Raw genomic sequence first — 15,719 nt, 5'->3', positions numbered from 1 at the left:
GGAAATTTACTGTCTAGTTTGATTGACTCAATGCAGAGTTTTTCTGCTTTTGTGCTTTGGAGGGTCCATTTGAAGATCCCTCTATTTGAAGATTCCTCTTTGTCTCATGAGGGAAAACCTAACAGAGCCACTGGGGCCAGATCACCTCTTACAGTCCTATCATAAAAGAGAAGCCTCTTTTACGAGGACATGCACATTTTATAATTTAAGATCCTACAGAGGACTTATGTGCATCAAAAAATGCATGTCTGTGTTAAAAATTTCAAAAGCTTTCTGGATTGTCCTAGGGATTGCAATCAGTAATAATGAGAGGGGTGGATTCCACCCTAGAACGGCGCCAGGTCAGCAGATAAGCAATGCATTCAAGGCTAACTGGGGCCAAGCACAGTGGCACACACTTGTAGTCTCAGCTACTTGCGATGCTGAGGCAGGAGGATCCCTGGAGCCCAGGAGCTCAAGTCTACCCTGGGCAACAGAGTGAGACCTTGTCTGTAATAATAACAAACACTGACTCCTGGATTCCATCCTTTAAGAAATAAGAAAAACCATCTTGGGTCCAAAGCCTGGCTCCATTATTTACCAGCTGTCTGAACTTTACCATGAACCTCAGTTTTCTTAGCTGTAAAGATTGAGAAAATTAAAGTACGTACCTCATGAGCTGTCATAACCCTGAAATGAGATAGAATCTGTGTGCCTGGAACATACTAAGTGTTCAATAAATATCAGATTTTCGCTTGAGCGAAAATTTACTCAGCAGTAAACTGTTTTGACCAGTCCCTGCTCCCACCTCCTTCTGGGCCCCAAGATGAGGGAAATGCCTCAAACTCAAAATACCTAAATATCTTAGTCAATGTTAACATCTAATCCTTAGGGGTTACACTTTTGGTAAATGTAAGAAAAAAGAAGGGGCTGGGTGTGGTAGCTCATACCTGTAACCCCAGCACTTTGGAGTAGGAGGACATCTTGAGCCTGAGAGTTGGAGACCAGCCTGGGTAACACAGTGACACCCCATCTCTCCAAAAAATTTTTAAAATTTGCCAGGAATGGTGGTACCTACCTATAGTCCCAGCTACTCAGGAGGCTGAGGAAATAGGATCCCTTGAGCCCAGGAGTTCAAGGTTGCAGTGAGCTATAATCACGCCTTTGCATTCCAGCCTGGGCAACATAGGGAGTCCCTGTCTCTATAGAAAAAAAGGAAAGAAAAGAAAAAAAAAGGGGGCCGGGGAGGGGAAGGAATAGAACCTCTAGCAACATACTCTTAACTACTTTATAAATGATTCTCCTGATGAATTGGCCATGATAATGAATTTTCACAGGAGATTGTTTTAAAGATTTGAAATGGCTCTGTTGTCTGGGGGTTCGTTGTCTCATGCTGAGAAAAAATTCAGGATATGGACATGTGTGAATGGGTTAAGGAGTGGAAAGTTTAATAGACAGAAGAAAGGAGAGGAGTTCCTTGAGAGAGAGAGACCCGTCCAAAAAGGTGGGGAGGTGGCAGACTGCAGCAGATTTTATAGGCAGGCTGGAGAAGGTGGTGTCTGATTTACATAGGGCTCACACATTGGTTCAATCACATATGACGTTTACATAGGGCCCAGGAAAACTGGTCGCCCCACCCTAATCTTATTATGCAAATAGGCTTTCCAGTTGATTGGCACCATCTTTTCTGTTCTTTACTGTACACGTGGCTGAGGGAAGGGAAGATGAGACCGCCATCTTGAACATGTCTAGTCCCTGCCAGCATTCACCGTGCAAGCTCCCAGCTCGCTTGTCTCTGCCTGCAGTTCGATTTTACAGGCTGCTCTTTGTTAAAGAGAAAGGCCTTACCGAGGACTCCCATACCCTTACTACCTGCCTAAGTGATTTCTTCTTAACTCTTGTATCACCTTCTATACTAAGGATAGGGGCTTCTAATTAAATGCTCTTCATTTCTATCAATGTAGTTTTCCCCTGAGTCTAGATGATCATGTTGCTCCTTCAGTAGTTCATTTTTCAACAGTTACAGAGAGCCTCCTCTGGGCAGGGCTTTGGTAGGATATCCTGAATGCAAAGATGAATAGGATGCAGCTCTTGCCCCCAAGGAGCTGCTGTCTTGAGAAGACAGAACAGTTGCCGGTTGCTTCTCTTGTCTGACTGTCCTAGTAACAAGTGTTACCAATAGGAACTGACTACCAGAACCTGTTCTGAAAGACTGAACATACAAACAGCAGTGGTCAGACCACACGTGACAATAAAGCTAAAACCTCTGCAGCAACGAGCCCCAAACCGTCAGAGCTTGGGCAATGACTGCAAGCTTCCCTAATTGGTGCCCCTCCTTCCAAATATGTTCCCCTAACTAATCACATATGACAGCCCCCTACTTAGCCTGCTTCCAGTTTCCCCACACGAGCACCTTTCAGTCAGAACACATCCGATGACTTCCCTTTTCTTGTGATAAATCTTCCTCTCTCCCTATTTTTGAGTCTCTGACAAACCTAAGTGAGGGCAGCTCTAAATAAATAGCCTCTGTTTGTTCTTATCTTGGTGATCTTTGTTGATTTCCACAGCACAAAACACTGAATGTATATTAATTCATTTATCTGCTAAAACCCCCTGAAAACATATATAATCAATCCCAGTTTTATAGATAAGGAAGCTGAGGCACTAAGAGCTTAAGTAACTTGCCTCATGTCACACAGCTACTCAGGGAGGATGAGATTCAAACACAAGCAGTTCACCCCTACACTCTTGAGTCCTAACCACTGTGCCATACTTCCTTTTCTGGCAGAGGGTCATAGAAACAGAAGGGACGTCCAACCTGTCCTGGGGTCACCAGCAATCTTCACCATAGAGGTGAAGTCTGAAGTGATATTTTTGGGGGAAATACAATTTAGAACAAAGTTTCCCAACTCAAAAGCTAATGAAGTTTTATCATTGAGTAGTCATTAAAAGCAACCTGCTGAGAGATTGCAGAGACAGAAATTTCATCCTTTTATATAGCTGAGCAGCAATCACCCATTACATACATATTTTCGGGAGAAATGATAACTAGTTCTCAAATAAGAGGACCTCACAGCCCCATTTGTCACACATTGTTCTAGATTCACATGGTCATTGAGGTGACCATTTATGTTACTTGATTAGTTTTACCCAAAGGAAAAACAAACTTCTCAAATCTTTTTGCCACCTGCCAGAGATTTTTTAAACATATTTATTTTTAAATCTGTTATCAGTGCCCCCCCAGCAGTGTCATTTAGTCAATCTTCTCAAATCTTTATGACAGGAGGTAGTTTTGCAAATTGGGGCAAAGTGCTCACCAAAGTTAGCCTCCTACCCTCTCAGAGATACTGGGGTATAGGGTGCTATTCTCTTGATGTTTACATTTCAAGGAGATGGTTCTCAGATCCTTGAAAAAGACGTTCCTGGGTGTTAAAGACAAAAGGCCTATCAGCTTTCATTTTTTTAAATAATGAAAAAAAAAAAAGCTTTCAAAACAATTTATATACATTTCAAAGAAAAGAGAAAGTGCTTACAATTTCTCTAACGTAAATGCTTTAAGAGAAAAGGGGGAAGGAAATCTCTTCCGATTTTCAACAGGGAGAACTAAGCCTCTCATTTTTTATTTTTATTTGCCCTTACACCTCCTAAAGGGAAAAGAAGAATCGACTTCATTTTCATGCATACCAGTGGCCCATGGTCAGAGCCTGGCCAAGGCTAGGAGCAGCATGGAACCTGGTCCTGAAAGCCCTGCTTTGGCCTGCAGAAGGGATGTATTCCAGCTACCCCTGTCTTCTTGTTACAGGAAAGGGGTCCCAGTCCAGACCCCAAGAGAGGGCTCCTGGATCTTGGGCAAGAAGGAATTCAGGGCAAGTCTGTAAAGAGAAAGCAAGTTTATTAAGAAAGTAAAGGAATAAAAGAATGGCAACTCCATAGACAGAGCAGCCCTGAGGACTGCTAGTTGCCCATTTTTACGGTTATTTCTTGATGATATGCTAAACAGGGGTGGATTCATACCTTCCCTTTGTAGACCATAGAGGGTAACTTCCTGACATTACCATGGCATTTGTAAGCTATCATGGTGCTCGCTGGTGGGAGTGTAGCAGTGATGATGACCAGAGGTCACTCTTGTCCTCTGATCGTTGGTTCTGGTGGGTTTTGGCTGGCTTCTTTACTGCAACCTGTTTTATCAGCAAGGTCTTTATGACCTGTATCTTGTGCTGACCTTCAGTCTCATCCTGTGACTTAGAATGCCTTAACCGTCAGGAGTGCAGCCTCGTAGGTCTCAGCTCCATCGTACCCAGCTCCTATTCAAGATGGAGTTGCTTTGGTTCAAATGCCTCTGACACTCTTTCCTCCTTAAGTAATCAATAACCATATTAAGAAAATAACTTTCTCCTAATGGAGTAGCAAGTTAGGTGGTCCAGAGTAAATGGTGTAATGGAAAACTCCTGCCATTCCTGGGGGCACTTCTGTTTCCATGTGTGTAAAATCACTAAGTTAGACTGGGTGCCTCCAACATGCATGCCCATCCTAGACATTCTCTAATTCCAACTCTGTGTGCCCTCTCCTTCCGTTCTTTGAAGCCAGTATCCGAACATTGCTGTCTGGTTTTAGTTCCTGGCAAGCAAGAGAGAGTTTGTTTATGGCCATGGACACCTGCCAGATTTATTTTTAAAGCTGCTTATCAGTGCCCCCCAGCAGCATCATTTAGACATTTAGACCACACAGCTTCTAGTGTGGAATGTGGAATGTGGCTGTCCTCATAGTAAGTGAAAAACAGCTCCACGGCATTGCTGAGGAATGGGGACCCTTGGGAGAAAGAAAGGGAATATCTACGACCATGTTCTTCGTGAAGCACATTGCACTATGCATTTTATATGCCTTATCCCAAGTCATCCTACTCAAAGCAACCTTTAAATAAATCACTCTTTTAATAGATAAAGATCAAAAAATGTCTTTTGCAAGTTAATCCCACAAACTGACAGACAGCCAAGGTAAATCGCATCCCCGGTACATCAACAACTAAAACTCAAAGGGAGATTTCTGTGCTTCCAGTTTGGTGTGAAAAACAGCTGTCAGCATCTATTATGGCTACATACTTAAATTCCTAGCATCCTGAAGTCCACAACTTAGCTGGGGAGGGTGGGAGATAGATCATTTAAATAATATTTAGCAAGATCAGATAGGAGCAGAGGAGGGAGATATTTTTATATAAAGATTCTTTTTAAGATAGGGTGTATAATGTGCATGTATAGGAAATCTGAAAAGCACAAAAGGTAGAAAAAATAGCACACATATGTGTACCATCTAAAGAAAACTCTTGCTAATGGGGTGGTTATTCCTAATATTTTCTCTATGCATAATCATTCCATACTTAAAATAGTGCCTTCTTCATTTTGTTCCACTCAGTTTTCTTATGAGCATTCCTCTGCATTATACTAGCAATATTATTAACTCTATATTCTCAAAATAAAAATGCCAGTTTAATCATTGTGTTTGTCCTCAACATTTATTCATTTAAAAAATGTGAGCACACAGAAAAGTTGAAATGGAACAATGATCAGCCATAGATCCACCACCAAAGTTCAACACTTGCCAATATTTTGCCATATTTATTTTGTCAATATATTTGCGTATACTCCATCGATATATGAAGTATATTTGAGTATTTGTGTGTATGTATATATGCCTATTTTTTGACTGAACAATTTAAGCTGCAGGCATTCTGACACTCTACCCCTAAATACTTCAGCATGCATCTCAGGAATATAGACCCTCTCCTACATAACCACAATGCTGTCACCACATATAAGTAAATAATGATTCCCTAATGTGTAATCTGATATCCATACCATATTCGTGTCTCCATCTAGAAAAAGAATACCCTATTGCCCCCAAAATGTCTTATATAGCTGTTTCATTTTCAAAACAAGACTCAATCATGGTTTATGTATTGCTTTTCATTATTATATCTCTTTGGTCTATTTTAAAACAATCTTCTGACCTTTTCCCCTCATGTTGACTATTTAATGAGACTAGGCTTGCTTTATCTGCTTGTTTTCTCATCATATTGCTTATCTTATTCTCTATCCTCTGTATTTCCCGTGAAGTGTAAGTTAGATATGACAGCATTTATCAAGTTGTTTAACAGGTGATGCTGTTTACTCCATCGCGGATCATGCCAGGAGGCACATGCTATCAGATGGTCTCATATTAGTGATGCTGTGTTTGCTCACTTGACTATGTTGGTAAATACAAGATCTCTTCACTGTAAAGGCACATTTTCCCCTTTGCAGTTAGCAGACAACTGATGGGTAACGTGGTGCTGTGGGGAATTCCTGTTCTGCTCTAGCCAAAGGCTTTAATAACTACTGGCGATCTTAATTATTTCATTGGTTTTATAAAATAATTTTTCTAACCCTTCCTTACATCTGTCTGTCTAAGCTATGTATCCATCTATTTACCTATCTACTATCATTTGAAAGAATGTATTTATTGGTTGGCATTTATCTGTTAAAAAGAGCTTTCCCTCATCAATTGGAAATGAATCAGTCATCCTCCTCCCCTACTCCTAAAAAAGACAGGGTAAATACATAATTCTATCGCTTAGTAACCAAATTTTACAATTCAGAGTTGGTATAAGAGCCATCTCTAATGAATTTCCCTTGCTTTTGTTGTTACTGTTATCACTATGGATTCATGGATTTTTAACAAATGCATTGTAAGTTCTATCCACTGAAGAATCTAGAATTAAAATCACCCAGTAGCAAAGACGACTCCTAGCACCTAGATCCTGGTTTCTACGCATCAGCTCCTACTGAAAACCAACGAACCAAAGAAACAAAAAACAGGGATCTTTGGGGAAATGGCTGACTCCAGGTCTATGGCAGATAAAATCCAAAATGAGTCTGGGACATCTCAGTGGAGCAAATAGGGCAATTTGAACATCCAAAAGAATAATGACTGTGCTTTGTACATAACACTTTTTCTGAGTTTTGAATTATTTCCTTAACATAGTTACTCAGAAATGGAATTCCTACATTCAGCATATAAGATTATGTATGACCATATAATACACACATAGTTGTATGCGTGTATATATGTGTATACAACTACATATAATATACACACACACGTAGTTGTATACATGTGTATGTGTGTATACAACTGTATTTTTGTGGTCATGTATCTTATGTATGTACACACATGTATGTGGATATAACTATACACATAAATACACGTATACATATATAATGTGTATATGCAATGTGTGTGTGTGTGTATATATATTCCTTTTCCTAAAAGATTTTGCCAGCATACTTTCCTCCATTAACATATGAGAATGCCTCACGTAATTCCAGTCAGGGGTGTGTTTTCATAAGCAATAATCATTGCTGAAGGCATGTCCATTCCAAATGCAATCACTTCTCAGCCTCTGAAGGCATCCCTCCTGTAGGCACGGTGCAGTTTGGCACATCAATTGTATATGTGATATGACAAATTCAGGCTTCTCAAGGATCTTTTCTTACTGTCTCCCATCCACAAATATCATTAGGCTAGTAGATAGTCTCTCAGACTGTCTATTTTTACTAACTCTGATTTTAAATTACATTTAGAGGATATTATTAGCTTATGACCTCTCCTTGGTGCTGAGCTGGATGCTGATGGTTGAAACAGGACAGGAAACCTGTGTGTGGAGCGATACCCAGAGCCACGGCATTTATCGAAGCTGTCAGTAAACGCCTTTCCCCTGCAGCCTTCCCAATGCCTGATAGATGCATTGTGACCTTTCTAGCAGGGTGGTGGAGCTGGCGCAAGGCTCTTCATGATGATAACAAATGACTCCTATCTCTAGGGCAGAAGTAATTTAATATTCTCTGCCTCCTTTTTCTTTGCATTTGTTTTCCTATAGGAATCTGGGCCTGTGGGACTTTTCTGGTATTTTCTTTATGGGCAGAAGATGTTTTCTGTTAAACTGCATGTTTCTGTTGATGAAATAGTATTGAAGTTAACAACTACCATAGTTAAAGGCTTTCTAGTTAACAAGCCCTAGGCTAAGCACTGCATATGTGTTATTTATTTTTCAAAGCAACCTTATAGGGTACATGCTGTTAATAGCCTCAGTATAGTGAGACTTAAAGAGGGCAGGTGACTTACCCAAGATCACACAGCTAGTAAATTGTAGAGCCTGGTTTCAAATGCGGATCTGTCTATTCACAAGTCCTATTCACTTGACTATTTGTGTTGTCCTATGCCACGCTATGCCATGCTATGCTATAATATTAAGCTATCCAAAGCCAGCCCACAGATAGAGATCAAAAGCATATACTAATGCCAGAGCAATGACAGCAATTATGTATGGGGTTCCTCCTGAATAGTTCAGAAACGGCACATTTATTCATTGTTACATAAATAGCCTACTTTTTTCTTCCAGAACAAAGTGCCATTTAGACACGTAAAGTGGCAAAGGAATGGAGTTTGGCATCAAAGGACCTTGGTGCGAATCCGGGTTTTCTTAACATCAGTTAGCAAACATCACCAAGCCTTGGTTTCCTTGGTTGTAAAATGGCAATAAAAATGCCGTATAGTTTGTCAGATTGCCCAAAAGGTTAAATGAGCTAATGCATGCATAAAACACCATGCAAGTTATAAAGTGCCAGAGTTGAGTTTATTGTTATTAAGAGTAGAGAACAAAGGGGCAACTGCGATCCTCTTACTGTGGCCCTAACTTACTCTCTGTCGATTTCTCTTCTCTCTTCCAAGCATTCTGGATCCTAGCAATTGGTTAGCTCCTCTTAAGCTGACTCTACTTCAAATTAGAGGAAGTGGATGAAGTTCCTAGTGCATAATATTATTCTGCTCAGCGGAGCTTAAGTTACCTGTGAATGATCTCTGGAAATAAGTCTGTTTTGTATATTGGACGCCATTTCTCCATAAGTTTTGGACTTATTTCTTGAGTCTCTCCCAGCCATCAAGTCCTTAACTCTGCCTTTCATCAATCCTAGAAGTTAGAACCAGATAGCTCTAGAAAGCATCTGGCCATTTGACAGATCAGAAAACTGAGACTCAAGAAGACAAGTGCCATTGGATGGTGATCATGAAGACAATTATGGAGTCATCTCATGTTAGAGTTAGGCAGGCTCTTATAAACCTTCTAGTCCAATTTTCTGGCAATTAGATGAATAAGTTGGAAGGCAGCCTGCTATAATGGAAAGAGTATGAGCTTTGGTATCATACAGACCTGGGTTCAAATTCCAGTTGGTTGGCTTGTTGCCTGTGTGACCTTGGAAAAGTTATTTGATCTCTGTGGTTTCATTTCTGTATCTACACAAGGGAGACCTACCTTGCTTATTGCTATGATTGATAGACAGATAAATGATAGAACAAACCAACCTGGGGCAAAGTGAGCAATCAGTAAAGCACTACAATTACAGTTATACATATTATTACTCTACTATTGATGAATGTTTAAAGGAGAAATTCAAATCAATAGAAGCTTTATATTTTTTTCCCCACAGTTTTCAAATATTTTCTGAATGCCTATATGTGCAAGTCATTGCCTATGGGGCTAAGATTTCTCAACAGGAATGAGAGACTACATATATACATGTTTTCACAAAACATTTCTAGATCATAGGACATTTAATGCTACTCTGAGTTGGGCCAGGGTTCCATTCAAAGGATGAATGAGACCATCTAGATTTTAACTCATGATTTCACTGGTAATAAAAGTCCACTGCACTTCTTTATTAATTCAGGCAGCCATGCCACTCCCTCTCTTTTCCTGCCCCGCAACCTTACCCCATATGTATTCTATATCTTTCTTACATCTCCCATGATTATATTTTAATGGCTGCCAGGAACCAAACCTACTTGTGAAGAAGTCCTGGCCTTTTTAGGGTGAATGGGTAAGTTAACACAAGACCACTGGCTCATCGGAATCTTAGACTTTTGTATTGGGGTAAGAAATCAATAATGTCTGTAAAGTCAAGTAATGCCCAGTTCATGTGTGATTCAGAGGAAGAAGCTTTATCAGCAATTGTGTGTAATAAAATGTTTCACTCCTACCAGCTCTGCCTCCCTCCTATCATCTTGAATTTCAATGCACAAAACCAAAAGAGGCAGGAGAAATGAGAGTCTCTGTCACCAAGAATAGGAGCTCCAGGAGATCAGAAGTTCTGTTTTTCTTAATCATTAAGTCTCTAGTGCCTAGAGCAATGCATGGCATACAAAGGATCCCCCAAAGTGCTGAATGAATTAGTGAACAAAGGAGAATGGCTAACTTTTGTGGGGGTCCTATCTCATCCTTTGATAAATCAAGACATACGTCCCTGCCGAGAACTGTGGCATAGTGTTCTAAAGAAACACATTACTCACAATTTTCAAATAAAATAGGCCATTTCTTATTGAGAGAACAGGGGAAGAGGGAGGGAGTGCTGTAATAAAAGGATAACCCTAAAATCACTAGTGGGGACAACAAAAAGAATGAAGAATGACAGAAAAGAAACACCATTCAGCAAATGTGGGATCACTGTCATCAATTTCCTCTTGAGAATTGACAGAGAAGACAGACTGTATCAGATTCAAAAGGGTCTGCCACTCAATTAGTCCCCTTTCTAATTACTGCAATATTTCTTCAAATATCAAGTGTCTACAAGAAGAGTAGTACATGTGACTGGGCTTGTGTGTCTGTGTGGACACATGGGACGCTTTCCTTCCACAAATCTTGAAACATCATTCCTAGGCTTTTGCTGTTCATCATAAAAATGGCTTCTCCCAGGACCAAAAAAGCAACAATATTTATCAAAATAAAGCAGCAGGATAATCAAAATACTTTCTGGAATTCTCCAACTTGGTAACACTTCTAGAAGGTTGCCATTGGCCCCGTGGGTCTTTGTGACTAGAAACAAAAGCTTTTGCATCTTTTTGCAGGGCAAGGTTGAAGCTGAGTTCCACCTAGTTACAGCAGAAGAAGCTGAGAAAAATCCTGTTGGAAAAGCCCGAAAGGAGCCAGAGCCCCTGGCCAAGCCCAAGTGAGTGGAGTTGTGAGTGGGAACATCAGAAATGGGAAGGGGCCTTTGCAGTCCTCACTGCTGTCTGATATGGGCACTTCATTAGAGCAGTCCTGTGAGATACCCAGGAAGCCAGGAGGCAGTCAATCGGTGCCTTCCAACCTGTGTAGCTTTTTGAAGAAAAAGCTAAATATAAGAAGAAATGTAAGACATAAACTATGCCTTCCAGGAGCTTTTGATCTATTTGGGGAAAATAACGCATTCATAAAATAGTTGTTAGAGTGTAGAAGACTCCGTAGTTTCAAAAGAGGGTGAGTCAAGCGATGAAAGAGTTAGGAACTTGAAGTGAAGGGAATCACTGGGGTCTGAGGCTGTCAGGAAAGATTTCATAGAAAAGGTGGGATTTGAGCTGGTAGGTGGGACAGATGGAGGGTGATGGGGCCTTGGGCTGGATTCTAACTGGACTCTTGCTCTCTGCTCCACATCAGCCTTTAACCATGGTACAGGAATCCTCATCATACAATGTCAGGCTGCTCCTGCTTCAGGTCACATGCTCTTCTCCCATTTTCAGGCCTCTCCCTATGGGTCCTCAGAAAGTGGGAGTCAGAAACATTTCCTGGGTGTCTTAAGCACTCTGAGTGTTGACAGGATGACCCCCCTTTTTGATTTTCTCTTCCTTCCCCCTCAGCCGCCCAGACACCTCCTTTTCCTGGTTCATGAGCCCCTTTAAGTGCCTGTACCACCTCATCTGGAAGAATTACAAAAAGTACATCATCATTGCTTTCATTCTGATCATCCTCATCATCTTCCTGGTCCTTTTCATCTACACCTTGCCAGGAGCCATCAGCCGAAGGATCGTTGTGGGCTCATAGAGGATCATGGAGGACCCAGATCCTCCCCATATACTAATCCTCTCTTCCTCATCTGGGAGCTTCTAAGAACATGTCAAACGCATGGCACTGTGCTGAGTGCTAAGGGGACAGATCAACCCTTCTTGGAAGAGATGGAAAAGAAACATTTTCTCCCTGCTCCAACCCCCGCCTCCAGGTTTCAAACTTATGAGACATAAGGCATGTTTTATCCCTTGGGCAGCATGAAATAAGGCACTTTCACCTCATGGTAATCAACAGTGACCTCAAATTAACTTAGATCAATGTTATCTTTATGTAATTGCTTATATCCTGAGAGCTTTAGTTCTGGGTCAGAGATTTTATTAGAAGTACTTTATTTTAAATAAAAATCTAGGCCAGTTGTGGTGGCTCACGCCTATAATCCCAGCACTTTGGGAGGCTGAGGCAAGTGGATCACTTGAGGCCAGGAGTTCAAGACCAGGTTGGCCAACATAGTGAAACCCCTTCTATACTAAAAATACAAAAATTGTCAGGCATGGTGGCACGCACCTATAATCCCAGCCACTCAGGAGGCAGAGGTTGCCGTGAGCCGAGATCGTGCCACTGCACTCCAGCCTTGGTGACAGAGTAAGACTCTGTATCGGAAAAATATAAAAATAAAATTTTAGAGCAAACAAACTGAAAATATTATAACAAATTACTAGACATTGAACCTGTCCCTTATATCTTAACCTTGTGTAATCCTTATAGTTTACAGAACACATTCACTTAGGCTGTGAAACTGGCTTGCAGACAATGTCACATAAATCATCTAAAATACCTTATTGTTGAAATTTCCATCTAGAGACGAGATGTGGTGGATTTTCTATTAAAGTCACCACTTGCGGAACATGTTCAATAGTAGTAGTTGGCTCTGGAGAAACCTATTTTGATTTATGCTCTGTGGCAGTTTCCAGATGGGAACTTTTTAATATGTTGTAAGATATATGAAATATAATTGCGTGGATGGATCAGGGGCAGCTCCATGCCACCAGCAGGAATTCTCTTTTGTCAGATATACAAGGTCCACCAAGTATGGTGTTCCCATAGACCATGATATGAATGGCCATCCCTGGCACTATTCAGCACTTAGCCTGACTACCATATGTGCCAGATTTCATCATGAATCTTAAGCACAAATTTTTATTTTATTTGAGACAGAGTCTTACACTCTTCGCCCAGGCTCGAGTGCAGTGGCACGATCTTGGCTCACTGCAATCTCCACTTCCTGGGTTCAAGCAATTCTCATGCCTCAGTCTCCCAAGAAACTGGGATTACAGGCACTTGCCACCACACCTGTTTTTTTTTTGTTTTTTTTTTTTTGTTTTTTTTTTTTTTGCATTTTTAGTAGAGATGGCCACCAGGTTGGCCAGGCTAGTCTTGAACTCCTGGCCTCAAGTGATCTGACTACCTTGGCCTCCCAAAGTGCTAGGATTACAGGCAGGAGCCACCACACCCAGCTGCTTAAGCACAAACTAATTTCAAAACCAGTCTTAGAAATGATATCCTACGCACTTGTCAAATGGGGTCAGTGTTTCTCGAAAGTAAACCTCTGCTCTTCATAACACAGAAATCTGCCACCCTACCTAAGGCAGGGACTTGAAATGAGGCGCAGTTTTCTCAGATATAATAAGGAAACAGAAGAATTGGAATATTTAGTCTCAATTCCCATGCACAATTTTCGGCCTCGTATGCAAATCAATATGACAACCATTTCTTTTTTCTATCAGCAAGAGTCATTTGTTGGTGTTGGGAGGCTAGGCTGGAGTTCCCCTCTTGACACCAGAAACACCAGGGCTACTGTTTTGTTTGACAGTCTAGCACAGATGTCTTCTAAAGGGTAACATTTACTTCTATATAGAAAGCCATTTTTAGAATGTTCCTGGTCCATCAAAGGAAGACTAAAAGCATGTTCTGTGTGATTTTGGACTTAAGCCTTTTTCACTGAATTCTGGCCCTAGATACTCACTAGTAACCATAAGGCCCTGTTTTCCCCAAATGCTGAAATAGAACATTTACTGCATTGGCAATGTTTTCTAGTGGGATTGGTTACACAAACTGTCATTCATTTTTACTGTGCAATATTGCACAGCCATAATTAATGGTGTAGTTAAAAATATTTGATGGCATGGAATATATACATTGAATACATTGTAAGTAGGAAAATATACAGGCTAGAAAACTGTATGTATAGCATGTTGTAAAAAGAAAATATATATATACATGCATAGCAAAAAATGTCAGGAAGAATATGCCAAAATATTAATGATTATCTTTTAGTATCATCTTTTTTACTTTGTCTATTTCTCCTAAAACTTCTAAAATAAAAAGGTATTATTTTTCATGTAAAAAGCTTAATAAACTTATGTGTCCATTTAAAAATATTCACCGAGTGTCTCCTATGTGCTGGACAGTGGGGATATGGCAGAGAAAGGACAAACAGTAGCTCCCCACGATATTTTATCTTCAAATTATGGGTCATCCAAGAAAGGCACCAGATAAGGAATGTATTTCATGGATGAGGTTTAGGAAAAAGTATGACTACACCTCTGGTGATGTTGACAAGGAGAACAGCATTATTTTAGGATAAATGTGAAAGTAAGGTATTCTGCTTTCTGCTGGATTGTGGACAGGAAGATGACAGGTAAATTCTTGACAAAATGTACATTTTTCCAATTCATACTAAAAAGCTAAAAGTTTAAAATCCTTGTAAGTTAAACAGAGCTCATTAACTCTCCTTTGATGTCAAAAGACATCCAAATGCTAAAAGCCTGGAGCAGTATTTGAAACACTTTCAGATCAGATGGCATCTTAAGAAATGTGTGAGAAGCAGTGGAAAGCAATGATAATTTTGGAATCAGCTATGTCTGGTATTCTATACATAGTTTATTGCATATGCCTGTCCTGCATGTAAAAATTAAATAATGTTCCATGCCTAATTGTGCAGCCCTGGTGCTAAAGATATTACAGTGTTGTTTTTTTTTTTTTTTAAGCCCATTTCCCAAGAAGTTGTCATGAGTTCCTACTTGTGTTCTTAAATAAGATTAATTTAAATTTATTCATTTGACAGCTTAGAGTTTTCTTACAGTTTAAATCTGTTTCAGAAAGGTTTTATTTATGTATTTTACAACATTTGAATCTTTTTCCCCCAAACAAAGCAAAACAAAATTAATACCAGCAATAACAACCACCACCACCACCACCACCCCCCCCCCACAGGATGGGATATCCAGTTCTGTGTCACCAGAGGTTGAAACACTGGTACCCCTCTTGCTCTTTCCTTTATAAGACACATACACGGAAATTACAAGATCTACTTCACAGCTGGGGCCATTTGGTGCTTAGTCATTTAACAGATAATTATTGAGTTCTATCCACTGCAGGTGCTATAATCAGCACTGGGGATACAAAAGTGAACAGATAAAGTCCTTGTTCAAACTCACGGAACACAGCTTGAGGGAGAGAAGACATAAAACAACCACACGCATAGATCATTACAGACTGATGGACTAAACAGAAACAAAATACTGGGAGCAGAGAAAGAACACCTTACAGGGGGCCTGCACCCAGTCTGGCATCAGAGAGGCATCCTGGGAAAGGAATGGCTGAAGAGAGATGACAGAAGAGATGGAGAGAAAGAAGAGCTCTGAGACAGATGACGACATGTGCAAAGGCCCCGTGGTGGGAGGGTGCAAGGCACACAGAGGAGTCTGAAAGGGCGTCATAGTGAGATGCAGAGGGTCCTGAGATGGAGCTGGAAAGTCATGCAAGGGCCATATCCTTAAGGGTTTGGGTCTTTATTTTAAGGGCAATGGATAACTATTGAAGAATTTTAAGC

General features: G+C 40.5%; 1 protein-coding gene across 3 annotated transcripts in view; it reads left to right on the top strand.

Moving 5' to 3' along the window:
* The window catches only part of LOC105468484 (fer-1 like family member 6), a 214,810-nt gene extending 200,583 nt beyond the window's left edge, over positions 1 to 14,227 (top strand). For all 3 annotated transcript variants that reach the window (XM_071067847.1, XM_011718682.2, XM_071067849.1), the window contains 2 exons: positions 10,912 to 11,012; positions 11,680 to 14,227. In XM_071067847.1, coding sequence (XP_070923948.1) covers positions 10,912 to 11,012; positions 11,680 to 11,863 — 285 coding nt within the window. In that variant the 3' untranslated portion in view covers positions 11,864 to 14,227. The remainder of the gene's footprint in view (positions 1 to 10,911; positions 11,013 to 11,679) is intronic.
* The last annotated feature ends 1,492 nt before the right edge of the window (positions 14,228 to 15,719 follow it).

Source organism: Macaca nemestrina, chromosome 8, assembly GCF_043159975.1.
Source record: "Macaca nemestrina isolate mMacNem1 chromosome 8, mMacNem.hap1, whole genome shotgun sequence".
NCBI classification, from domain to species: domain Eukaryota; kingdom Metazoa; phylum Chordata; class Mammalia; order Primates; family Cercopithecidae; genus Macaca; species Macaca nemestrina.
This window is presented reverse-complemented; position numbering and strand designations above follow the sequence as displayed.